At 41.5% G+C, this 26,057-nt stretch overlaps 2 protein-coding genes across 4 annotated transcripts in view; one reads left to right on the top strand and one right to left on the bottom strand.

Annotated features, from left to right (window-relative positions):
* LOC134660483 (acidic fibroblast growth factor intracellular-binding protein) overlaps window positions 1-26,057 on the top strand; it is a 92,230-nt gene that overhangs the window by 19,491 nt on the left and 46,682 nt on the right. The window lies entirely within an intron of this gene.
* LOC134660464 (TBC1 domain family member 1) overlaps window positions 1-26,057 on the bottom strand; it is a 71,087-nt gene that overhangs the window by 1,091 nt on the left and 43,939 nt on the right. For 2 of the 3 annotated variants that reach the window (XM_063516214.1, XM_063516216.1), the window contains 16 exons: window positions 25,750-25,951; window positions 24,906-25,040; window positions 23,902-24,017; window positions 23,489-23,580; window positions 22,473-22,611; window positions 21,864-21,987; window positions 20,066-20,162; window positions 17,678-17,796; window positions 15,501-15,650; window positions 14,394-14,561; window positions 9,926-10,090; window positions 8,352-8,503; window positions 6,525-6,623; window positions 4,687-4,840; window positions 1,541-1,710; window positions 823-969 (listed from right to left, as the gene is read on the bottom strand). In XM_063516214.1, the coding sequence (XP_063372284.1) occupies window positions 823-969; window positions 1,541-1,710; window positions 4,687-4,840; window positions 6,525-6,623; window positions 8,352-8,503; window positions 9,926-10,090; window positions 14,394-14,561; window positions 15,501-15,650; window positions 17,678-17,796; window positions 20,066-20,162; window positions 21,864-21,987; window positions 22,473-22,611; window positions 23,489-23,580; window positions 23,902-24,017; window positions 24,906-25,040; window positions 25,750-25,951 (2,229 nt within the window). The remainder of the gene's footprint in view (window positions 1-822; window positions 970-1,540; window positions 1,711-4,686; window positions 4,841-6,524; window positions 6,624-8,351; window positions 8,504-9,925; window positions 10,091-14,393; window positions 14,562-15,500; window positions 15,651-17,677; window positions 17,797-20,065; window positions 20,163-21,863; window positions 21,988-22,472; window positions 22,612-23,488; window positions 23,581-23,901; window positions 24,018-24,905; window positions 25,041-25,749; window positions 25,952-26,057) is intronic. The other variant, XM_063516215.1, reaches the window with a different exon arrangement.

Here is a 26,057-nt window from a genome sequence, read left to right as displayed (position 1 = left end):
GAGCCCGTTACGCGCGTAGTGCGCGCGCGTACTAATCAAAGAATCGCTACTACTACTATTACTGAATCGCGATTAGAAAGGGATTAGAAATAACAGATTTCCATACACTTACGTCAAAATCAATATGGATTGACAGCTATCTCAATCCCTTTCTAATCGCGATTCAGTAATACCTAGGTACTAATCGCTATCGAAATAATATTTTTTTGTAACTCAGTTTTGAAGAAAACAATTGTTCGTAACAAGTTACGAACGCAGACAAATAATATTAATTGCATGCAAAAAATACGCAAGTAAATATTATTTCGCGGAATAGCAAAGTAAAACTTTTCTATGATTAATATTGTCGGAGCCATTTAATATTTTCCCAAATAACTATTTAGGAGTCATCCATTAATTACGTCACACGTTTAGGGGGAGGGAGGGGGTCAAGAAAATGTGACATATTGTGACATGGGGGAGGGGGGAGTCACAAACATTGTGATGTCACTTTAACTTCATCAGTAACCGAAAATTAATTTATATTTTTTTATTCCCTGTACAGTTAAATAATGAGATTTTGGATGTAACTTTCGTTGTGTTATAAAATTACTAATATTTATATATCAAAAATATTTTTTTTTTAAATAATGTCGAGTTAATATTGTCGATTTCGTTGAAAACAAAATTGCCTAAAATGTGACGTCACACCAGGGGGGAGGGGTTTGCAAAATGTGACCAAGTGTGACAAGGAGGGGGGAGGGGTAAAAAACCTAGAAATTCGTGTGACGTAATTAATGGATGATCCCTTAGTAATGTGCACTTGTGTACAATTGTACTTACGTCCAGTTCGCCGGACATGCGATTAGTCTGTGCGACCAGTCGTCGGTTGTCCTCAGTCAGGGTCGCGAGTCGCGGCATCTCCTCTCTCAGCACTGCGTACTCCACCGCATAGTCGCAGAGCTGACGGCTTATGTCTAGAGTTAGGACCTGGAATCAAACAATATCTTCCGGTAAATGATGTGGCTTAGTGGGTCCAGGATTCGTATCCCGGTAGGGGCATTTATTTGTGTGATGGACACAGATATTTGTGAAGTTCCACGGGAAAAGGTACCTTATGGTGGCTGGCGCTTACTGTTATTCACGAAGCTCCTATATGATCGCTGCTACGCGTCGTAAGCGCCAACCGCCATCAGGTACCTTTACTCGTGGCACGTCACATTTGTTCCTGAGACATGGTTGTTTTCTATGAGCTGTTGAGATTACGAGAAAGCTGTTTTTTTTACGTTTTTTCCCCTATTGTAAAAAATATTCAGAATATAGTTACGCATATCTGGTAGTTTATATTTTATTTATTTGTGTAGTTTCTAAAGTATACATAGTTAGCTTTTTAAAATTGTTTCAACTTAAGTATTTCTCTCTGTCTGCACCAATTGTATGTATCTCTGTACCTTATGGTTGACTTGCAGAAGCATTCCTTTTTGTCATTAAGTCCGCCACTTGTACATAATTGCATATCTTTGCGCAACAAAGTTAAAAAAATAAAAAATCCACATCACACCTTCTTCATAACTCGATCGCATGTCGCCTTGTTCATGTCCGGCAGCTTGTGTTTGAGATACTCGGCGGCCTCCTCGCAGCTCTCGCATAACATCAGCCCGTCTCTATGCGCCGCCAGCAGTGCGAGAGAGACGGAGAACACGATGTCGAGAGATTCCAGGAAGATTAGGTCTGGAATAAAATTACACAGATTATTATACAAATACCTGTTAGCTGAAAAAAAACAACGGGTTGCACTCAGGGAGTGCCGGCAGAAGTGAAAACTCAATGACTAGTGCAAAATGCACTGTGTATAATTGAGGTTAACGCCATCTAGCGTTAGAGTTAATTACTTGAAAGTTATATTAATACCAGTTAGAGCGAAACTCACTAGATGGAATTTAAATCAATAAAGAAAAACTCAATGACATTACATGTAACAGTTTTTCATGTAATGTCATTGAGTTTTTATTTATTGATTTAAATGCCATCTAAATGAGTGGCCATCTAAATCTTACGGTCACGTGATCGTCTTACGCTGTCTCCACCTCAAAAGTGCATAGCGCAACTACGTAAGTTTTCACTTCAAAATATCTCACTGGGCATTTCTATTTAAAGTTGTACCACCAACTTGAATTTTAGATTTAGGATTATTTTATATAATTTCCACTCAGAATCAAGAGCTCTTTCGATCCTAATACGACAAGAAAAGTGTCACCAAAATTTCATAAATTGTTTGCTTGTCCGTTTTGTTACGGTCATAGAAGGTAACCAAATGGACCAACAAAATTGAGGTTTTTTTTTCAGTAAGAACAGAAATCTCGTGATTCTGAGTAGATATAATATAAAAATTCCCAATTCTAACACCAAATTACAGGTACGGTCGAAAGTACTAATTTATGACCCATTTCGTACCTTGTCACAGTGACAATCAATATGAAAGTCGCTAGAGACCTCATACTATTGTCACTGTGACAAGGCACAAAATGGGTCATAAATTAAAGCTTTCGACTGTACAACTTAAAAAAGAAATTACCAGCTCCGTCATTGGTATTGAGGAATGAAAATATAGTAAGAATAATTGAGGCCCATTTCGTAACCATATTTGGTAACTAGTTACGAACCATGTTTGGTAACTAGTTACGAACCATAATTGGTAACTAGTTACGAAAGAACCTACCGAATACTCTTACAACGAAGCCCAGAGGGAACTGGCTGGTGAAGAGGGTCAGCATCCACGGAGCGGCGCTGAGGGAGGTGTCATGTCAAGAGAGACAGAGACAGAGAAAGAGAGAGAGAGAGAGAGAGACGTACCGAACACTCTCACCACGAAGCCCAGAGGGAACTGGCTGGTGAAGAGGGTCAGCATCCAGGGAGCGGCGCTGAGGGAGGTGTCATGTCAAGAGAGACAGAGACAGAGAAAGAGAGAGAGAGAGAGACGTACCGAACACTCTCACCACGAAGCCCAGAGGGAACTGGCTGGTGAAGAGGGTCAGCATCCAGGGAGCGGCGCTGAGGGAGGTGTCATGTCAAGAGAGACAGAGACAGAGAAAGAGAGAGAGAGAGAGACGTACCGAACACTCTCACCACGAAGCCCAGAGGGAACTGGCTGGTGAAGAGGGTCAGCATCCAGGGAGCGGCGCTGAGGGAGGTGTCATGTCAAGAGAGACAGAGACAGAGAAAGAGAGAGAGACGTACCGAACACTCTCACCACGAAGCCCAGAGGGAACTGGCTGGTGACGAGGGTCAGCATCCAGGGAGCGGCGCTGAGGGAGATGTCATGTCAAGAGAGACAGAGAAAGAGAGAGAGAGAGACGTACCGAACACCCTCACCACGAAGCCCAGAGGGAACTGGCTGGTGAAGAGGGTCAGCATCCAGGGAGCGGCGCTGAGGGAGGTGTCATGTCAAGAGAGACAGAGAAAGAGAGAGAGAGAGACGTACCGAACACCCTCACCACGAAGCCCAGAGGGAACTGGCTGGTGAAGAGGGTCAGCATCCAGGGAGCGGCGCTGAGGGAGGTGTCATGTCAAGAGAGACAGAGACAGAGAGAGAGAGAGACGTACCGAACACCCTCACCACGAAGCCCAGAGGGAACTGGCTGGTGAAGAGGGTCAGCATCCAGGGAGCGGCGCTGAGGGAGATGTCATGTCAAGAGAGACAGAGAAAGAGAGAGAGAGAGACGTACCGAACACCCTCACCACGAAGCCCAGAGGGAACTGGCTGGTGAAGAGGGTCAGCATCCAGGGAGCGGCGCTGAGGGAGGTGTCATGTCAAGAGAGACAGAGAAAGAGAGAGAGAGAGACGTACCGAACACCCTCACCACGAAGCCCAGAGGGAACTGGCTGGTGAAGAGGGTCAGCATCCAGGGAGCGGCGCTGAGGGAGGTGTCATGTCAAGAGAGACAGAGAAAGAGAGAGAGAGAGACGTACCGAACACCCTCACCACGAAGCCCAGAGGGAACTGGCTGGTGAAGAGGGTCAGCATCCAGGGAGCGGCGCTGAGGGAGGTGTCATGTCAAGAGAGACAGAGAAAGAGAGAGAGAGAGACGTACCGAACACCCTCACCACGAAGCCCAGAGGGAACTGGCTGGTGAAGAGGGTCAGCATCCAGGGAGCGGCGCTGAGGGAGGTGTCATGTCAAGAGAGACAGAGAAAGAGAGAGAGAGAGACGTACCGAACACCCTCACCACGAAGCCCAGAGGGAACTGGCTGGTGAAGAGGGTCAGCATCCAGGGAGCGGCGCTGAGGGAGGTGTCATGTCAAGAGAGACAGAGAAAGAGAGAGAGAGAGACGTACCGAACACCCTCACCACGAAGCCCAGAGGGAACTGGCTGGTGAAGAGGGTCAGCATCCAGGGAGCGGCGCTGAGGGAGGTGTCATGTCAAGAGAGACAGAGACAGAGAAAGAGAGAGAGACGTACCGAACACTCTCACCACGAAGCCCAGAGGGAACTGGCTGGTGAAGAGGGTCAGCATCCAGGGAGCGGCGCTGAGGGAGGTGTCATGTCAAGAGAGACAGAGACAGAGAAAGAGAGAGAGACGTACCGAACACTCTCACCACGAAGCCCAGAGGGAACTGGCTGGTGAAGAGGGTCAGCATCCAGGGAGCGGCGCTGAGGGAGGTGTCATGTCAAGAGAGACAGAGACAGATAAAGAGAGAGAGACGTACCGAACACTCTCACCACGAAGCCCAGAGGGAACTGGCTGGTGAAGAGGGTCAGCATCCACGGAGCGGCGTAGAGGGCTGGCGAGATGTCCAGGGATTCTAGTTTGGCGTGCAGCTCAGGCTCATGGTCGCGGAGTAGCCTGGACAGTTGGTATAGCTGAAATAAGGTTTAGGTTTAAGATGTTTATTTCTCAAAAGATTACAAGAATAATCACTTCCTGGGAAATACATGTTTACACTAACATAATACTAAGGAGAGGATAATTAATCAATATACAAAAATTACAAAGCCAATTCTAAACAACTAAGTATACAACTATCTAAAACTATTCTATTACTTATTAAATATAAAGCGGGTAGATATAAGCAACGAGACAAGCATGCGCTGCTACTAAGTAGCATGATAACAGGATCGGTTAAACAAGACTAGTATCTAGTGGTTAACCGTCGGTTACGATCGGTGGGTTAATTACATTAACATTATAGTTTACACAAACATAAAATAAAATAAAATTTATTATATTCATCATCATCATCATTTTAGCCTTCGTTCGCCCACTGGTGAGCATAGGCCTCTTTTCGTGTACGCCACTTGTCTAGGTCCTGTGCTAGTCTCATCCAAAAGTGCCCCGCGATTATCCGTCATCCACTTAACAGGCTAACGGACGCCAGGCGCTTCTTTCATCCGAAAGCGGACCAATCCGTCAACATTTTGGTCCAGCTGCCTATATACAGGGTGTCCCAAGAAGTAGTGATATACTGAAGCTGGGAGGTAGAGGACCTAGAGGGCTATCTGAATCACCCCCATGTATGTTCCGCGATTTTTCATATTTTCGGAGTTATGATTTTTTTTAATTTTTCACCTATCGCCGAGTACGATGAGATTTTTATTTATGGTGACGTGAATTATTGCGGTAGATGCTTGATTTTTTTTGTGTGCTACGCTGATAGATAGGCCAATTCAGTATGGTAACATTTACTATCGTTAGATCTTTGAATGGAATTAAAAAAAAAAAAATGCCAAGAAAGATAAAATTACCCAGTATGTTCACAACTTCAAGGGCGCTTAGAAAAATAAAACATACTGGGTAATTTTATCTTTCTTGGCATTAAATTTTTTTTAAATTCCATTCAGAGATCTAACGATAGTAAATGTTACCATACTGAATTGGCCTATCTATCAGCTTAGCACACAAAAAAAATCAAGCATCTACCGCAATAATTCACGTCACCATAAATAAAAATCTCATCGTACTCGGCGATAGGTGAAAAATTAAAAAAAATCATAACTCCGAAAATACGAAAAATCGCGGAACATACATGGGGGTGATTCAGATAGCCCTCTAGGTCCTCTACCTCCCAGCTTCAGTATATCACTACTTCTTGGGACACCCTGTATATATATATATTAACATTACGTGACTAGAGTCAGACCAAGACCACAGAATAAATAATAGTACTAAGTACAGAAGACTCACTCTCTAACAAAACGCGTCTGTTACGATCAGCACAGATATGGCCGCTAGGTGGCGACAGCGCCACGCGCGGCTTATGGCTTTCCCCAAAATTGGAGCCGAACGGATGTACTTTTAGCTACCTGTAGCAAAGCGACGAAATCGCGGAGTGAGACACGCCTGCCAAGACAAGTCTGCAACGATTTTGATAGCACACGCAATGCAAGTGCGACGTATAAGTATTATCGCAGCAATATTATTTCGCACGTTGATTAAAGATATATGTAACTTCGTACACACTTTGTTCTCTTTGACGTTAACACTTGAATCCCTCACTACGCTCACGCCGTAAATGTGTCATTTTGTTCCCTTGTGACACAATCTTACCTGTACTTGTAGAGCGCTCATATCGGGCAAGTACTGTTTCCTGAGGCCACGCCTGAACATGAGGTGCCGCAATAGAATGAATGCATCGGCTTCCTCCGTCTGCAATAAGAAAGTATAAGTATAGTATTACCATAGAGACAAAAATACATAGATTGCTCACTCCATACATCAGTTTTGATCCCAAAAAGACTATTTCAGTATAGCTGATAGTTCCGCTACTCAATGCTAGATGTAGACACTGAAATTAATAGTCTTTTTGGTATCAAAACTGATGTATGGAGTGGGCACTTTTGTCTTACTATATTTCTCTATGGTATTATAGAATATGGCATTTGACTACTAGTCAAATTAGTTTCTTTTTTCTAACTGTCAAAATGATTTTGCTACTATGGAATTTATATGAAACACTAGCATGTGACGATGACGTCACGATCAAATAAACCTACTCTTTATAGTTTTATACGGGTTTTAAAATAGAAATTGTGTCTAAAATAACTGCTGTCTACGTTTCTCTATTAATCTTCTAGTTCTTTATTTCATGCATGGTATAAAACAATTTATTTTAAATACAGTCAAATACCCTATTGTGATATAATACAGAGCCTTTCAGTCCTAGCCTAACCTACGTTAGATTGGAAACTAACGGGTTCATAATCTTACGGTGTCATATATAAAATAACGGTAACGGAACTGCGTATTCCGTAATCGAGTTTTGATTATCATGGCTCGGGTATGGAATCCTAACAAAGGTTTACAATACGGTTTACAACGCCAAATATCTATACTTACCAGGGATGTTGCGGATGCCGATTTTTTGACATGCGGATTTTTAAAGGCTCACATCCGCGGATGCGAATGCGGATGTCAAGATAGGTACATAAAAAACGTCAAATATTACATTTTAGTAATTTTTATTTCAAAAAACCGGCCAAGTGCGAGTCGGACTCGCGTTCCAAGGGTTCCGTACATTAAGTCCCACTCAAGCTTGACTGCTCATTTCTAATAGGTTTTTTTGGCTAATGACTAAATTACCTAGCAGTCGTCACTTACGCCGATGCTAAGACGTTCCTGTGGGTCTCTATTGTTTCCCAAATAGTTTTAAGCCATAATGTATTGTTTGCCCGAATTTTCGTTAGTCATAATTCATTTGGTTCAGAAACGCGTCACTTTTCAGGATTGCCATAAAACAAACCTAACCTAACCTAACCTGTCTATAGGATAACCTAACGACAATCCTGAAATGTTAACGGTTTCAGTTTTATGACTAATGATAATATGATAAACAATACATTATGACTTAAAACTTTATGGGAAACAACGGGACCCCCGTTCCTGTACCGACCTGTTCCACATCCGCGTCCGCATTAAACTCCGCATCGATTTTATGCGGATGCGGATGTTGAAAATAATGCGGAAGTTCCGCGGGTGCGGATGGAACATCCCTGATACTTACCAGGGATGTTGCGGATGCAGATTTTTTGACATCCGCGGATGCGGATGCGGATGTCAAGATTAGGTACTTAGAAAACGTCAAATATTACATTTTTAGTATATTTTTATTAAAAAAAAAACGAAACGTTTAGTATTTGAGCAAGAATATAGGTGCGTTATATTTAATAAACAGTACCTTCGCCGACTTTTCTAGATCTAGACGATTTCGTTATAGGTAATGACGAAATTACCTAGCACTTACGCCGCCGCTAAGACGTTCCTGTACCGACCTGTTCCACATCCGCGTCCGCATTAAACTCCGCATCGATTTTATGCGGATGCGGATGTTGAAAATAATGCGGAAGTTCCGCGGTTGCCAACATCCCTGATACTTACATGTAACAATAGTACTCCAGCAACAAAACTAAGTCCCTGGCAGTAGCCAACATCGGGGTCTACCAAAGAGTACGCCTTCAGTATGTTGTAGAGCGCGAGTTGTCCTGGGCCGAGCGCCGACGCGAAATACGAGTGCTGGGGAAAAGTGCGCCCTGCAACAAACCCATACTAATATAAACGAGCAATTCTTGTATATTTATTTATGCATGTTAAGAAGCGCTGGTGGCCTAGCGGTAAGAGCGTGCGACTTGCAATCCGGAGGTCGCGGGTTCGAACCCCGGCTCGTACCAATGAGTTTTTCGGAACTTATGTACGAAATATCATTTGATATTTACCAGTCGCTTTTCGGTGAAGGAAACCGGACTAATCCCAATACGGGCCTAGTTTACCCTCTGGGTTGGAAGGTCAGATGGCACTGGCAGTCGCTTTCGTAAAAACTAGTGCCCACGTCAATTACTAGGATTAGTTGCCAAGCGGACCCCAGGCTCCCATGAGCCGTGGCAAAATGCCGGGACAACGCGAGGAAGATGATGAATTATAAGATGTATTTTTTTTTAAAGATGTGTCCCGCCGAGTTTGTTGCCGGTCCCATATTGGGATACCCTCCTCCAATTGAGGGGGGATTTAAATCTTCTCGGGGCAGAGAGGGTTGGAGCCGGTGTAGCTTTATTTGACGTTCATAAGCGCATTGTAATTATGCCTACTTGAATAAACTATCTTTTATCTTTATCTTATCTATATATTTCGGGGATCTCGGAATCGGCTTTAACGATTTCGATGAAATTTGCTATAGGTATGGGAGTTTTGGGGGATGAAAAATCGATCTAGTTAGGTCTTATCTCTGGGAAAACGCGCATTTTCGAGTTTTTATATGTTTTCCGAGCTTTGGTCTCCCAGATATTCCATATACTAATATTACGAGTATACTTAAATGCGAGAGTGTGTCTGTCTGTTACCTCTTCACGCTTAAACCGCTGAACTGATTTAGTTGAAATTTGGTATAAGGTAGAGATAGTTTAAGTCCCGGGGAAGGACATAGGGTAGTTTTTGTCTCAGAAATCATCTTTTAAGGGGATGAAAAGGGGGGCTGGAAATTTGTGTGAAAAATCGATAAAAAGGAGATTGGATAAAAAAATACCCAAATTACTAACCCCACGCAGACCAAGTCGCGGGCAAAAGCTAGTCAGAAATAATAGAAAATTGGGCGTTTTCTACAATAAATATTTCATGAAAACTTGATTCTTACAAACCTGGACGTTCTTGGGCTCAAGAATGGACAGCATTCTCCATTCTATCATTAAAAAAAATGTCCCAGAATGTCCGTTCCATGATCCATTGCGTCACGTCTTAGTGTGAATAATTTTCACTTGTACAGTCAGCAGCAATAGTCGCTAAGCGGGCGAGGTGTTCAAAATTACCTTGACGCGCTCTTATTCTCTTAACAATAAACTCGCGTCAAGATAATTTTGAACACCTCGCCCGCTTAGCAACTATTGCTGCTGACTATGTGCGTGAAGTAGAGGAAACTACAATTTTCATACTAATTTTTGAGACATTTTTATAGGGTCACCTACCAAGGTCTATAAGTATGGCGTGTTGATGTTTGGTCAGACCCGCTAGCAGGGTCCGGTAGGGGGTCTGGTAGCGCGGGTGCAGGCGCGGGTCCGGCGGGGGGGAGCGCAGGCAGGCCTGCTCGGCGAGGAAGTACCACACCAGGCCGCGGCTCATGCGAGGGACCCCTGGAACACAGTACAAGAACAGTAGTGAATCTTCATAGAAATGTGCCGCTGCCGGCTTGAATGTGTGCGTGCGCGCCGGGCGCCGTGTACGCACGCGCTGCCACGCACACATTCGCATAATATACGGGGGAATACGGTGGCGGCAGTGTGGGCCGTACCGCGACTGTGATCGCGCGCATTCGAGTACGCTCGCATTTGCCTGCTCTTACCGGCCTTAATTTATACCACATTTATGAATTGATAGAACATTTCATTATATTATATAAATAGAAATCTAGTGCTACTCATAATACGCAAATAATATTTAACTAAAAATAAAAGTGACAACCCTAAGCGCCAATGCAAGAGTAGGTAAATAACTTGCCGAGCGGCCTTAGATTCACTACTGTTCTTAGTGTACTGTGCCTGGAATAAGATGGATTACAAATCAGCCCATTCAGCGCCGAAAACCGGACTATCGGGTATTTTATGATTCCGTTCCCAGGCCGGACGACCCGATAGTCGGGATCGTGGTACTACAGTTTTATATGACGAAATTTTTGTGGCCTGGCGCGGATGTCTTGTTTGGCCGGGTGGCGATGAATGTGCTAAAATTTTATGCAACAGTTACATATTAAGAGGGAAGACGATGATCGCTTCTTCATTCAAACCTAGTCCTCATTTTCCTCTCTGGATATTAACATTATAAAAAATATTTTAACCTAGGTTCCTTTGTTTGATTTTTTTAGTCATTTTAGTCATTTAGTCATTTATTCAATATTGCATTGTCATGTACATAATAAGGTGTTACAATTTAAGAGGTCAGTTCATGACACCCTGTAAGGGCACACAATAGTAGGTACTTATATTTACAGTTATATAGGACTTTATACGATTCTATCAGGTTATATAACATAATCATTTAAAGTTACCAATTATTTAATAAAATAGCATCTACATAGTCACATAAATTAATTCAGGATTACAATGTCAATAAATAAATTGGAATATTAAATAGTTAATGGAATTATTTTGTCAAAATATAGTATAGTTTATTTTCCGGACGTCTTTTCTAATCGTATAGTTAATAGTAGATTTATTGTTGGTACTAGTAGGTCAAGCTATAATTTACAAAAAATAATAATTAAATCCTAAATTAATTCAATGTCATACTTATTATCTAGCGTATTATCTTCGAGAAACGAGTTGACTGTGTAATAACAATTTTCTATTAACAGGGTTTTTAGTCTAGTGTTAAACATTTTGTCATCTGGTTCGGCTTTGATAGCATTAGGGATATTATTAAAAATTTGTATACATTTGTACTGCGGTCCTTTTTTATACATAGCCATGGACTAACCTATTAGGACTCGCAATCGCCAATTTGAGTAGCGTACCCCGGAAGAAAACATTTTTTTTGTATTAGACTTAGATGGCGTCGGTCATTCAGCGGGCTGTAGGTTGTGTAGCCCATTCCGCAAGAGGGCGCTGCCACTAGAAGAGTTGTAGACGTTGTAGTTGTTAAGGTGTAGTTCTTAGTTTTTCTTAAACGAATGGATAGATGGCGCAATAATTTTAATATTAGGTAGCTGGTCAACCAAATCTTGTCAGTAAAAAAAGGCGCGAAATTCAAATTTTCTATGGGACTACATTTTTCAAATTTGCCGCCTTTTTCTACTGTCAAGATCTGGTTGACCGAGTATACTACCGCATCATTTGCGTTTCTATGTGTGAACAGCGCATCTGTACACGTGTCATTGTGTGAGTTAGTTGTTATTATTATAATTAGGGCTGACTTTCGTTTTTTGTCACAGATAGCAATCAAATGTATATGTTTTAGATAAAAATGGTCTTCACAGCAAGATGTGTTGTCGTTAATTGTGTAAACACTAGCAGAAATAGTGACTGCAAATTTTATAGATTTCCAAAAGTAGTGTGGAAACAAGAACACGCAATAAATGGATAATTGCCGTAAGGAGAAAAAAAGTAAGTCACCTAACCTAACCTCTAAAATCATACCTTCCTTAAATACGCAAAAATTTGATTTATGTTGTAAACGTATCAAGTTTTAACGGTGAATTATTTTGTTATAGTCCCGATGGCACTCAAAACCGGACGACAGAATTTGCAGTGCTTACTTTATTGTTGGTAGAAAGGCTGATGAAAGTGATGAACAAGCCAGTCCCAGCTATGTTCCAAGAATCGAGACAAATCAAGACGGATTGACGAAAATGCGGCAATATCGAGGTTCCAACGTTATATGGAACGAAGAAACGCGAAAAAATAGAAGCTGTTAGTGCTATTAATACAACTAATACAAGTGACTTTGAATTGCTGGAAAATAGTGTTAGTGTGACTTCAAAATATTGATAGTGAATGTCAAGTGGACCTGTATACAGGTGTACAAAATCCAGGAAAGACGTTTACGTGCAACAGGTACATATTTTATGGTAAAAAAACGTGATGCCGAAGTTCAAACAGAAATATGTAGATATCAGTACCAGTGTACGAAGATTATTAAGCATTTTAAAATAACAAAACTCGAAGTCTGTAATACTGCTAAAAGTATTTCTCTGGATCTAGCCACCATAACTGACAGTAAATATTTTGCTGGATTTTAATTTATTAAAACCAACGAACAGGGGCCGATTGCATAACAAACTACAACTAATAATACAACCGGAACTCCTTATTTAATAAGTTAAATTAGAAAAGGAGTTCCGCTTGTAATATTAGTTGTAGCAAGTTGTAATTTGTTATGCAATCGGCCGCAGCTTGTAGATCTTGCAGGTGTTACTCTTAACAACTTCAACTTTTTATTAAAAACTACACAAATAAATTATATGGTGAGCGAAAAAGATAGACTTCTACTTTTCTTGATGAAAATAAAACTTGGTGTCACATTTTCAGCACTCAGTGTTTTGTTCGGTATTCATAGAACAACAGTGTCAAGAATATTCTGCCCGTATGTTGAAGAAGTAGCAGCTGTTACATCAAATTTGGTTTTTTGGCTAGAATGCTTCCGTCCGGAGTATAGTAACACTAGAGTACAGAGTTGCCTATAGTACCTACAGAGCAAGTATAGAAGTACCATCAAGTTTTGCTAATCGTGTGTATTGCTACTCACACTATAAAAAGGGTTTTACCTCAAAAGTGCTTATTGGTATTACTCCAGGGAGGCTTCATATCGTTCAAGTCAAAAGAATGTGGTGGAAGAAAAAGTGTCTCCCAAATAACGAGTCAGGATTAGTAGACTACTTAAAAAATTGGGATATTGTCTTGGCTGATAAGGGATTTCCGGCAATAAAGAATGTAATTGATGAAAGTGGAAAAGAAATTGTTTTTTTAGACTGGAGGAAAGCCTGTTTTGAGAAAAGTCGTCGACATCTCTTCTAAATACCTAAAACTGGTATGGATGTGTTCCTCGTGATCTCTAGAATACGAATTGACCGGTTTTGGTTTATGGAGGGGGGGACGGGTCGAAAAAAGGGGGGGGGGGGGGGGCAAAGATGTCGGCCGACCATCATTGATATTTGTGCTATTATCTATGAAAAGGGAGCTTATTGCCGATGGCGCTTACGACACTGACATCGATAAGCAAAAAACGTAGGTAGTCCATGACATAGCTAAGGTAGATCTTGGCACTAACAGCTTATTTCTATATTGGCTTCTAGTTTTATACGTATCGATTTTCGGTGGGAATAGTTCTGTATGTTGTCTGACAAAAAGTGCAGCCTCCATTATGTATATTGAGGGTAGTGTCAACAGCTTATATTTGATAAAAAGAGGCCGGCAGCTGTTAGGAATGTGTACATTCGCTAAGATTCGTATACACTTTTTCTGTAAAATGAATATTTCTTTGGCGTCTGTGCTATCACCCCAGAGAAGTACGCCATATCGGAGGCCAGAGTAAATATATGCAAAATATACCGATAAAGCCGACTCAAAATCCGTGTTTGCTTTTAATATGCCAAGAGCGTAAATAAATCTGACTATTTTTGTTTTAAGGCCTTGGACGTGCGCTTTCCAGTTTAGCCCTGAATCTATAGTTATACCCAATAGTTTGAAATCATTAACCTCTTCTATTGTATTGTTATTTATTTGTAGTTCTAGTTCTAATGGTCTTTTCTGTGTCGGTTTAAATTGAATGATTTTTGTTTTCTGTAGGTTTATGTCTAAATTATGCTCGGCAAGCCATTTTTTGACAGTGTGTAAGAGGGTCGAAAGTTTTAGGTTGGCTTCGGTACTGTCCGTAGCGTTAAATAGCAAAGAGACGTCGTCTGCAAACATGACACATTTTGTACTTTTATTCATTCTATCTCACCTTGTATGACAGCTTGTGTCAACATATGTCTGTCAACTTTGGCAACAGGTTGTGACCGGTCCCGAGAGGCCAGGAGCGAGTCCCACATGGACGCGACACCGGTGTCACATGCGCCTAGCTCCACGTATTCCAGCTTTATACGTCTTACTGCTGATGTTTCTTCGCTTTCTGTAACATAGACACAAAAAGTTTATTGTCAAAAATTTGACTTTTGATACAAGCTTTTATCGCTGACTGTACTTTTCTTTCAACAGATAACTAATACTCATTGAAATAATTCTAGCAAACTGAGACACAATTAGATTTGAGTTGTTTTATTACTTATTAGAGAGTTCCTATGGCCATCTCATATATTAATTCAGTATCTTCAGATCAGCTCGATGGTACCATGTTTCAGCTCAATCGAAAGGGGTGTGTTCATAAAGGAGACTGTATAGTCAATAACGGTGAACAAAGCGGCCAAGTGCGAGTCGGACTTGTCGGGAGGGTTCCGCACCATCAACAAAAAATAGAGCAAAACAAGCAAAAAAACGGTCACCCATCCAAGTACTGACCCCGCCCGACGTTGCTTAACTTCGGTCAAAAATCACGTTTGTTGTATGGGAGCCCCACTTAAATCTTTATTTTATTCTGTTTTTAGTATTTGTTGTTATAGCGGCAACAGAAATACATCATCTGTGAAAATTTCAACTGTCTAGCTATCACGGTTCGTGAGATACACGCCTGGTGACAGACGGACGGACAGCGAAGTCTTAGTAATAGCATAGAGAAAAAAATACATAGAGTGCTTACTCCATACATCAGTTCAGACTATTAATTTCAGTGTCTACATCTAGCATCGAGTAGCGGAACTATCAGTACTGCTACTTGACAATAGATGTAGCACCGACCGGAAAGTCTTATCTCAACAGCATAAGACTTTCCGGTTGGTGCTACATCTATTGTCAAGTAACAGTACTGATAGTTCCGCTACTCGATGCTAGATGCTAATAGTCTTTTTGGTACTAAAACTGATGTATGGAGTGAGCACTCTATGTATTTTTTTCTCTATGGTAATAGGGTCCCGTTTTTACCCTTTGGGTACGGAACCCTAAAGGAAGAACTTACTCTTCAACTTGGCGTTTTCCCTCTCCATCCTGACCAGGAGTACGGTCTGGTCGATGGCCATCTTCCACAGCTGCCGGAGCTCATCCTTGCTCCTCTTGCCGGGCCGGGGAGACGGCAGACCCAGGAGGTTCGCGGGAGTCAAGTCTCCGGCTGAAACAGAAGATTCCTGTTTAATTTTTTGCAAACGAATCAAATATAAGAGCCTCGGTAGAGAGTACCATTTTGTACCATTTGGAGTTGAAACTCTAGGTCCATGGGGTCCCAGCGCGCATAAGTTGTTCGCAGAAATCGCGAAGCGTCTGGTTGACGTAACTGGTGACCGAAGAGCTGGCGGCTACCTCGCACAACGTATCAGCATTGCGATACAGCGAGGAAATGTCGCCAGCATCCTTGGTACAATGCCTCAAGGGCCTATTTTAGATTTAAGCTAGTTTTTAATTTCTTTTAGTAATACACTGTATATATCTTGTTTGTAAATAAATTTTTTGCAAAAAGTTTAGGTGAAAGTTCAAAGGTTTAGACTGGATGAGTTTTTTTATATGTATACCGTAAAATGGGGTGAGTAGGTGCAAAACTGACATTCAAACCTCGATAACATTTTATTTTTACATATGCAAACTGAATGGTGTATGTAATAAGTGTTCCGGAAGTTTGTATTTTCGTTTTTATTTTATTTTGGGTAGTTCCATTTCATAACTTTGACGATAAACAGGAAAACCCACCTCACCCCGTAGTCCCTCGTATTTGGGGTGAGTTGGGTTTTCATACAAAGGTGATTTTGGAAGATTGTTGGATCGATTTTTTTTTATTATGAGTATTACTATAGCTCCAATTTAAATTGGAATGCATTGTTTTTGTGGCAGTAGCCTTAGAGTTTTTTTCCTATTGTGTTACCATTTCCCCATATACTTTGTATGGCGGTAACAAAACGGAAAGTTTGAAAAATGTATGGAAACTTTAGGACACTTTTTTTCTCCTGTAAGGATGAAAAGGTCTCGCGATCCTGACTAGAAATAACACAAAAGTGGTAAAAAAAAAGAAACGCTCAACTACACCTTATAAAACAAAGTCCACCGCCGCGTCTGTTTGTTTGTGTGTATGTTCGCGAACAACTCAAAAACTACTGAACGGATTGTTATGCCGGTTTCACCTATCAATAGAGTGATTCTTGAAGGTTTAGGTGTATAATTTGTTAAGCTTTTGTGTAACCCGTGCGAAGCCGGGGCGGGTCGCTAGTTCTCAAAATGATAACATATATACATCTTGCTACTCTTGAGATCCGCAGCTACGAATATGAGACAATAACAATGCTACCACATTCTAGAAATGACAACTTGTACACATATATTTTTGAGAGCCACAACTGTGGTCTATTCATCATCATCTCCTAACCGTTTTCGGCCACAGCGACTACTTTCTACCGCTGAGAGCGTCACTGGTACGCTCTCGGTGACTGACGTAGCCAATCTTTGCAGCAAATGTGCGGCCACACTCGCTGCAGGTCAGCACCCTTCCGCCGCCACTAGCCGGTTGTGGCATTATGGCAGCTGAAACAACAATAGCTGTCTGTCCTGCTCTTACCCTCGCACTGCACGTCTGTAGGTTGCACGACCTTCTCGTAGATGGCCTGTCGCCAGGTCGCGTCGTGTTCAGCGCCCGCTTCCGCCGCCACTAGCCGGTTGTGGCATTATGGCAGCTGAAACAACAATAGCTGTCTGTCCTGCTCTTACCCTCGCACTGCACGTCTGTAGGTTGCACGACCTTCTCGTAGATGGCCTGTCGCCAGGTCGCGTCGTGTTCAGCGCCCGCTTCCGCCGCCACTAGCCGGTTGTGGCATTATGGCAGCTGAAACAACAATAGCTGTCTGTCCTGCTCTTACCCTCGCACTGCACGTCTGTAGGTTGCACGACCTTCTCGTAGATGGCCTGTCGCCAGGTCGCGTCGTGTTCAGCGCCCGCTTCCGCCGCCACTAGCCGGTTGTGGCATTATGGCAGCTGAAACAACAATAGCTGTCTGTCCTGCTCTTACCCTCGCACTGCACGTCTGTAGGTTGCACGACCTTCTCGTAGATGGCCTGTCGCCAGGTCGCGTCGTGTTCAGCGCCCGCTTCCGCCGCCACTAGCCGGTTGTGGCATTATGGCAGCTGAAACAACAATAGCTGTCTGTCCTGCTCTTACCCTCGCACTGCACGTCTGTAGGTTGCACGACTTTCTCGTAGATGGCCTGTCGCCAGGTCGCGTCGTGTTCAGCGCCCGCCTCAGTCGCCGCTGGTCGGTTGTCGCTGACTTTCAGGAAGCTGTGGACATTGCAAGAGTTAAATTACTTGCTTATACAACTTTGGGAATACATCTAATCTAATATTTCAATATCTAGGAGACCGATCTTCGCTCGTTAAACATATAAAAACTCAAAAATGCTCGTTTTCCCATAGATAAGATCGATTTTTCGCCCCCGAAAGCCCCGAATTATAGCAAATTTCATCGAAATCGTTAGAGCCTTTTTCGGGGATCTCAGTAACGTGGATGTCCGTTTCTAACAAAATCTGTCAAAAAGGGACTTCCACTTGTATTACAAGTTACAAGCTTTTGATAAACTACCTACCTAACTACTAGTAGTAATTACCAAGCTGCTACTAGATATAGAAAAAACAGTTTCATATGCAGGGCAGGCATGAGTTTAAATAAAGTTCTTATAAATTGTGATATTGACATATATAGTGATAGCATACCAGTAATAAGAAATAAATTAACTAGATACTTCATGAGTGAAAATAATTCTGGCGCAGGTCAGGGCTCGGTGCATTATTGAATGTGTATTACTCGCAAAAGGTTTTTTTCTTTTTTCTTCTCTTTACTTATTTTTGTAAACATAGATCATATACATATAGATCATCTGTTCTTATGCTTTGTGAACTTGTATGTGTAACTAAGTTGGGCAAAAACTTTTTATAATTTATTGTATTTCTATAAGTGAGAACCTATAATTGGCTCTGTGATTCTATTGTAATTTCTGGATATATGTAGCGCTGTTGGTTTTCCATGTACTAAAATAAAATAAAAAAATAAAATAAACAGGGCACCTGCGTAGTAAAAAATAAATTATTTATTTATTTAAACTTTATTGCACAGTAAAAAATGTACAAAAGGCAAACTTAATGCCTGAAGGCATTCTCTACCAGTTAACCCTCGGGCCAAACAGAGAGCAAGCAGTAATAGGTGCAAGAAAAATTTAAAGTACGAACAGTTTAATATTAAACATAATTTTTTATGTTGTACAACATACTATTTCAAATATACATATTATTATTGCTATAATATACTTACTTATACATACATAATATACTAATATACACACATATATATATATATACAAATATTATATAAATAAATATATACCTGCTTTAAGATTTTTATGAGACTTAGCTAAGAGACTTTTCTAAAAGATGTCTGCGCAACTTGATTTAAAACAGAGTTTTGGTCTGACTTTGCCTTATCTCGAGAGGGAGGGAACTCCAAAGACGAACCGCATGTGCGGTGAAGGAGTTGGTCATGGATCCGGAGCGATACCATGGAACTGACACAGTGAGTTTTCGGGAGGATAATTAGAATAATCGAACGAGCGAGCGAAGCGAAGCGAAGTTCTTACATTTGACTTGGGACACGCGGCTGGCTAGGGGCACGTCCCGGCATTTCAATGTTTTTAAGCTGAACTATCAGAGGATAGTTTGATACACAATAACTTAAGTAAATTTGTTCTAATTTCAATGAAATTGGGTAAACGTGTAGTTGAGGGCATTATATTTTAGTCATTAAATTATGAGCAGGCTCGATCAAGGGGTTATTGAGCTAGAAGAGCTTAGAAGGCTAAAAAGCTATTTGTGAGGAGTCTTGCTATTCTGGTCATCTTTTTAGCAAGAAAGTATGGTCGAGTTTGGTATCAAACGAAAGTGCTCGGCTTACACATTTATAATATAGTTTTAAAATTTACAATTTTAAAATAATAATGTAACATTTTGGCGAACCGCGAGTTCTCAGTTCGGGGCGAACTGCTAGTTATAATAATCGAACGAGCGAGCGAAGCGAAGCGAAGTTCTTATCGAACGAGCGAGCGAAGCGAAGCGAAGTTCTTACATTCGACTTGGGACACGCGGCTGGCTAGGGGCACGTCCCGGCATTTCAATGTTTTTAAGCTGAACTATCAGAGGATAGTTTGATACACAATAACTTAAGTAAATTTGTTCTAATTTCAATGAAATTGGGTAAACGTGTAGTTGAGGGCATTATATTTTAGTCATTAAATTATGAGCAGGCTCGCTCAAGGGGTTATTGAGCTAGAAGAGCTTAGAAGGCCAAAAAGCAATTTGAGAGGGGTCTTGCTATTCTGGTCATCTTTTTTGCAAGAAAGTATGGTCGAGTTTGGTATCAAATGAAAGTGCTCGGCTTACACATTTATATATATTTTTTTAATTTACCATTTTTAAACTACAGTTCTATGCGAAACGCGAGTTCTCAGTTCGGGGCGAACTACTAGTATTTTAAGAAAAGATAAAAAAAAAAAATTCTTACATGTCCATCATGGGCGAGGTGACAGGTTCCTCCTTGATGTCCTCTTCCTCCTCAGCTGGCGGGGTCATGTTCGAAGGCTTCGGCGACGGAGGCGGCTCTGTAACAGATAATAAATAAACATAACATTGCCTTTTCTCAACTCTTTCAACTAAGAGCGTCATCTTCCTCGCGTTGTCCCGACATTTTGCCACGGCTCATGGGAGCCTGGGGTCCGCTTGGCAACTAATTGGCGTGGGCACTAGTTTTTACGAAAGCGACTGCCATCTGACCTTCCAACTCAGAGGGTAAACTATTGGCCCGTATTGGGATTAGTCCGGTTTCCTCACGATGTTTTCTTTCACCGAAAAGCGACTGGTAAATATCAAATGATATTTCGTACATAAGTTACGAAAAACTCATTGGTACGAGCCGGGGTTCGAACCCGCGACCTCCGGTTTGCAAGTCGCACGCTCTTACCGCTAGGCCACCAGCGCTTGCTTTCAACTAAGAGCTCATATCCTCCTAATGCCCAAGGTCCTACCTATAGTACCTATTCAATTCGATGTAATTTAAACCATGTTCAATTGGAACAGAGTCGCTTTTGCTTTGCTTCGTTCAATTTTCATACAACGCAAAATCACAATTTACAACAATTTAGGTTCAAATTTCAGCGGCAAATTGTGGATGTTTCGTTTAGAAGGATATTGGGAGCTCGAAAACAATAGAAAATGGAATAGAAGTTCCGAGACTTATAATACTTATATTCTATGGGAGTAGTTTCATTCCCATCTGTTCCCGGCTGTATTATTTGGAAATGAAACTATTACCATCTGTCCTCACCATAGTTATACAGAGTGGGGACATGAGAATTACACAGCTTTCTAGTTCAATAGGGAGTATTACTGCAAAGTTTTGTCGCCAGAGTGCAGCGCTAGCGCCTTTAGTAAACCATAGAGTAACTTATACATACTGGTTAACTGTTTTTTGGCAAGTTTTCATAGACAGTAAAATATGACATTGATACATCAAGGCGGTTTGTTTACAAAGGGCCTACCGGGAAACGCGAAATCGGAACTCGGTTATCTGCCTCTTTATCGCTCGAGTGAGAGATAGAGAGGTTAGATAACAAAATGTCGTCTCTCTCGTTTGCGTTAGACCCATAGATTGTGACTTATTGTGGGAGTGACGCCCCCTGCGCAGAGTTTCGCGTAATATTCCCTGTTAGTAGCAAAATTCTCTTTTTCAGAGTCAAGGGGGTTATTCCCACTAGTTACCACCAAGTTCTTACCAGTGGTAACTACTGGGAATTTTTTTCCCACCTTTTACCACTGGTAACTACTGGGAAAAATAATTCCCAGTAGTTACCACCAACTCGGTTTGGTGGTAACTTGTGGGAATTTTTATTCTCAGTAGTTACCACCAAAATTTTGTTAGAGTTAAATACTAATAAAATAAATATAGAGTGATTTAATAAATCATTATTAAGTCGATTAGTGTTTTAGTAAACTGCCTTAAAAGTGACGAAAAAATATGGAATCAGTTTAACTGGTACTAGTACAAAAACTATAATATATGCTATGCAAGGATAAATTTAATAATCCATTTAGATTATTTTTCAACTGATTTTATTCGGTAATTCAAAATCACTCTATATTTATACTATACTATTTTATTTACTCTAACAAAATTTTGGTCGTAACTACTGGGAATATTTTGTCCCAGTAGTTACCAGTGGTAAAAGGTGGGAAAAAAATTCCCAGTAGTTACCACTGATAACAACTTGGTGGTAACTAGTGGGAATAACCCAGTCAAGGCTTACCACTTCCATTAAGAACAGCTGGTGAGAGAGACTTGCACCGCGTCTGGTCAGGCGACAACAACTCTGACACGGAGGGTTCCGATGACGTGTCGACTATCGGAGGGGTTGGTAGGGGGGATGGTTCCTGAAACCATATCAGAAGATTGGTAAGGTCATGGTATCCAAGAGGTAGGTCTTCTCAGCAGGGCTAGGTCCAAGTCCTGTGATTCCTCGGGAAATTGTTCTATTATACTATACTAGCGACCCGCCCCGGTTTCGCACAGGTAATAAACAAATTATACATAAACCTTCCTCTTAACCTTTTGGACGCCAATTACCGATATATACGCACCGCAGGTCCAACGCCAAGGACGTATTAATCGGTCATAGACCACAGAGCAACATAGACCTAGGTGCATATGCATAAAGTTCAATTTCAGTTTTGACACTTCGGTGACGTGGCGTCTGAGAGACAGCTTTTGTATTTGACACGGCGTCGAAAAGGTTAAATTTGCCCGTTGCGTAGTTTTAAAGATCGAATCATAAATAATGGCAGACACACAGACAGCGGGAAGTGACTTGGTTTTATACTATGTAGTGATTCTGGACTAAGTATATGATTGTTCATACCTTCTTAATGTGAGGAATGATGTCTTCTTTGGACAAGCTGGATTTCCTCTTGAGCAGATGATCAAAGCCGCTGGTGAGAGAACGTCGGGCCTTCATGAAGATGGTGCTGCCACCTAGGTACTGGTTTAGGAATTCCGACCTGACAACAAATCATTATTATATTAGGCAGTTCATATTATGAAGCAAAATAAATAGAGACAGAATTTAAACTGTCGTATCCAGAAATTATGTGATCCTCTATGGAGCGCTATCCTCCTTAGGCCCAAGGTCCTACCTATTCAGTTCGATGTAATTTAAACCATGTTCAATTGGAACAGAGCCGCTTTTGCTTTGTTTCGTACAATTTTCGAACAACGCAAAATAGACTCTATTTCCTATAGTTTAGGTTCAAATTTCGGTGGCAAATTTTTGATGTTTCTTTTGTATGGCTGGGCCTTAGGAGGCTAATGTCCGATCATTTTACTACTATTTTTAGACTCTCCTAAACATGTTGCGTCGTGAGTTACCGTAAAATTACAGCTAATTTTTATAGAGACAGATCTTCATAATCGTAAATATGCAGGCATCTTTCTATTTATTAATACATTTGACGACCGGTCTGGCCTAGTGGGTAGTGAAGCCGCGGTCCTGGGTTCGAATCCCAGTAAGGGCATTTACTTGTGTGATGAGCACAGATATTTGTTCCTGAGTCATGGTTGTTTTCTATGTATTTGTATATTATATATATCGTTGTCTGAGTACCCACAACACAAGCTTTCTTGAGCTTACCGTGGGGCTTAGTCAATTTGTGTAATAATGTCCTATAATATTTATTTATATTTATTTATTACTTTTATTTATATGTGTATCTATCAATTGATTAAATATGACACATAAGAATAAGCAACTTCCATTAATTCCCGGTGGGTATAGATGGTAATGAAAATTTTCCCATCTGCCCCACCTTGTAGGTTACAAATAAATTTTCATTACCATCTATGCCCAGGAATCTTGAAAAAGAGATAAGATAATGTTACCTGTTTTCGGCAGTGTCATGGATATGCCTGGTCTGTTTCGCTTCGCAATGGGCCCGTAACAACATCATTAGGAAAGCGTTGTGTTCATTTACCTGAGAAAAAACAGGTTATTTAGGACTTAAGTGTAACAGGACTGGAAAATTTAATAAAATACCTAACAAAGAGATAAACAAATGTGCAACATTAATTTTTATCTTTTAAGACCTACTTTGGCTATTAGTATTGACGACCAAAATAAGAAAAAAACCTATCGAAATTAGGTACAACGATATTCTAGGAAGGGGGATATTTTCGCTTATAAGCTATCAACGCTAAATCTAACCTATATAGCCTTTCGAAAGAATAAAATAAGATTTGTAAATAATCCATTATATGTAGTTACGGTATGTATCTTAAGTACGCAGTAGCCTTACCTCGTACATATGGTTGGTTCCCCCTTGGTATTTAGTGATGATGAGATCCTGCTCATCCTCAGGCAAGTGCTCGATCCGCCGCAGAATGAACGCGTGCGTTTTCTTCTCATTCATGCCTGAAAAAAAACCACCAGTGTTGGACACTGCTGAAGCTGACAGGCGCCAGTTATGAACAGTTCTTTTTTTCAAGGATACGGTTATAACTCGCTTGTTGCAACACAAATACATAATCCATAGGATCGGGATGCATCGAATTATCAGTCCGTGGTTGGTGTAATTGGTCCTTAAAATTACACCAACCAAAATTGACGGACTGATAATTCGATGCGCTTCCCGATCCTATGGATTTGTAATGAGTTTGTTTAAAATGATAGTACTTACAGGTTTTGGCTAGTTCAATCCCCAAATATTTACTTTTAAGAATCATGCCCATCGTTAGTTCTTTGTCTATTACTGGTAATGTCGCCCTATGCCACCAAATTGCGTTTAAAAGTGTGTCTATTACCTTACATGTCATTACACAGGCGGTGGTACCAGATAGTGTTCGCACGTCAGATTAGAATTAGAATCAGAATCAGAATCAAGTATTTTATTCGTGATAAACTTAAAATTTAAAGGAGATTACGAGATTTCAATAGTTTGTCGTGGGCTAACTCTTACTTGAGGGTCATTACCTTCCACGTCATTGCACAGGCAGTGGTACCAGATAAGTGATAGTGTTCGCACGTCAGATTAGGACATTTCAATAGTTTGACGTGGGCTAACGCTTACTTGGTGGATCATTACCTTCCACGTCGTGGCACAGCCGGTGGTACCACAGCATAGGACAGTGCTCGCACGTCAGATTGGGATACTTGGTGGATCATTAGTATCATTACCTTCCACGTCGTGGTACAGCCGGTGGTACCACGGCATAACACAGTGTTCACACGTCAGCTTCGGAGATTTCAATAGTTTCAACTTTCAATAGTCTGTGGGTAGACGATTACTTGGCGGATCATTACCTTCCACGTCGTGGCACAGCCGGTGGTACCACAGCATAGGACAGTGCTCGCACGTCAGATTGGGAGATTTCTCGCGAGACTTCTTCAAGAGTTCCGCGTGGGCCACGAACGCTTGCTTGATCGCTGGAACAAGATCTGCTTTGAATCGAGAGCTTTTTCAAGTCTAGCGTACTTAAGTGTGACTACTCTACATGTTTCTATTCTACTGGATTTGGAAAGGAATAGAATTTGTCAAATTACATTTGAAGCTATTGATATTACAGTCGTACCGAGAAATAGGAATAGTACCTAAAATGACGGTGGTTTAAATAAAAAATGGTTCGGCTAGTTTATTGTACAATATAATTGCAATGAAGTAACTTACACTAAAGGTTGTCTGGAAAAGATCGCTTCTGAGCGATAAGACCGCCTGTTGTTAGGTACCTAATCCTAATCTGTTCTGTATTCTTTTTCATTATGTGGTGCACAATAATGAATATATTATTATTATTAACACTAACGCCATCTGTTAAAGAACACGGATGGGGATGAATCATTTCCATCCACCCCGCCTCGATATGGATGGAGTTTCACCAAAAAATTAACATTACTCACCGTTGACAACCTCCAAGGCGACCGCATCGATCTCGCACTTCAACACGTAGGCCGCGTAGTTCTCATTGGTCTCCCTGCAGACGAAGCTGAAATGGTCCTTGTTGTGGCGGCCGATGACGCACCTGGTAATGTCCTGTCTGGGCTGATGAGGCGGAGCTAGCAAACACGGATGGGGATGAATCATTCCCATCCATCCCCGGGCCCCGTCTCGATTTGGATGGAGATTCACCAAAAAATTAACATTACTCACCGTTGACAACCTCCAAGGCCACCGCATCGCTTTCACACTTGAACACGTAGGCCGCATAGCTCTCATTGGTCTCTCTGCAGACGAAGCCGAAGTGGTCCTTGTTGTGGCGGCCGAGGACGCAGCTGGCGACGTCCTTGAAGGCGCGGTGAAGCAGGATCTGCTTCCTGTCTGGGCTGATGAGGCGGAGCTCGGAGCGGCCGACCTGAGGAATAATAGTGGATTGTTAACCAAGGGGTGAAAGGCACTCATTTCTGCCGAGCTAGTTTGGTGCTTGAACGCAGTGAGAGCACCAATAGTCCGAGGCTGAA

The sequence above is a fragment of the Cydia amplana genome, chromosome 27 (assembly GCF_948474715.1).
Source record: "Cydia amplana chromosome 27, ilCydAmpl1.1, whole genome shotgun sequence".
In the NCBI taxonomy this organism is placed as follows: domain Eukaryota; kingdom Metazoa; phylum Arthropoda; class Insecta; order Lepidoptera; family Tortricidae; genus Cydia; species Cydia amplana.
Note: the sequence above shows the minus strand (reverse complement) of the source record. Positions and strands in the feature narration are given on the sequence as shown.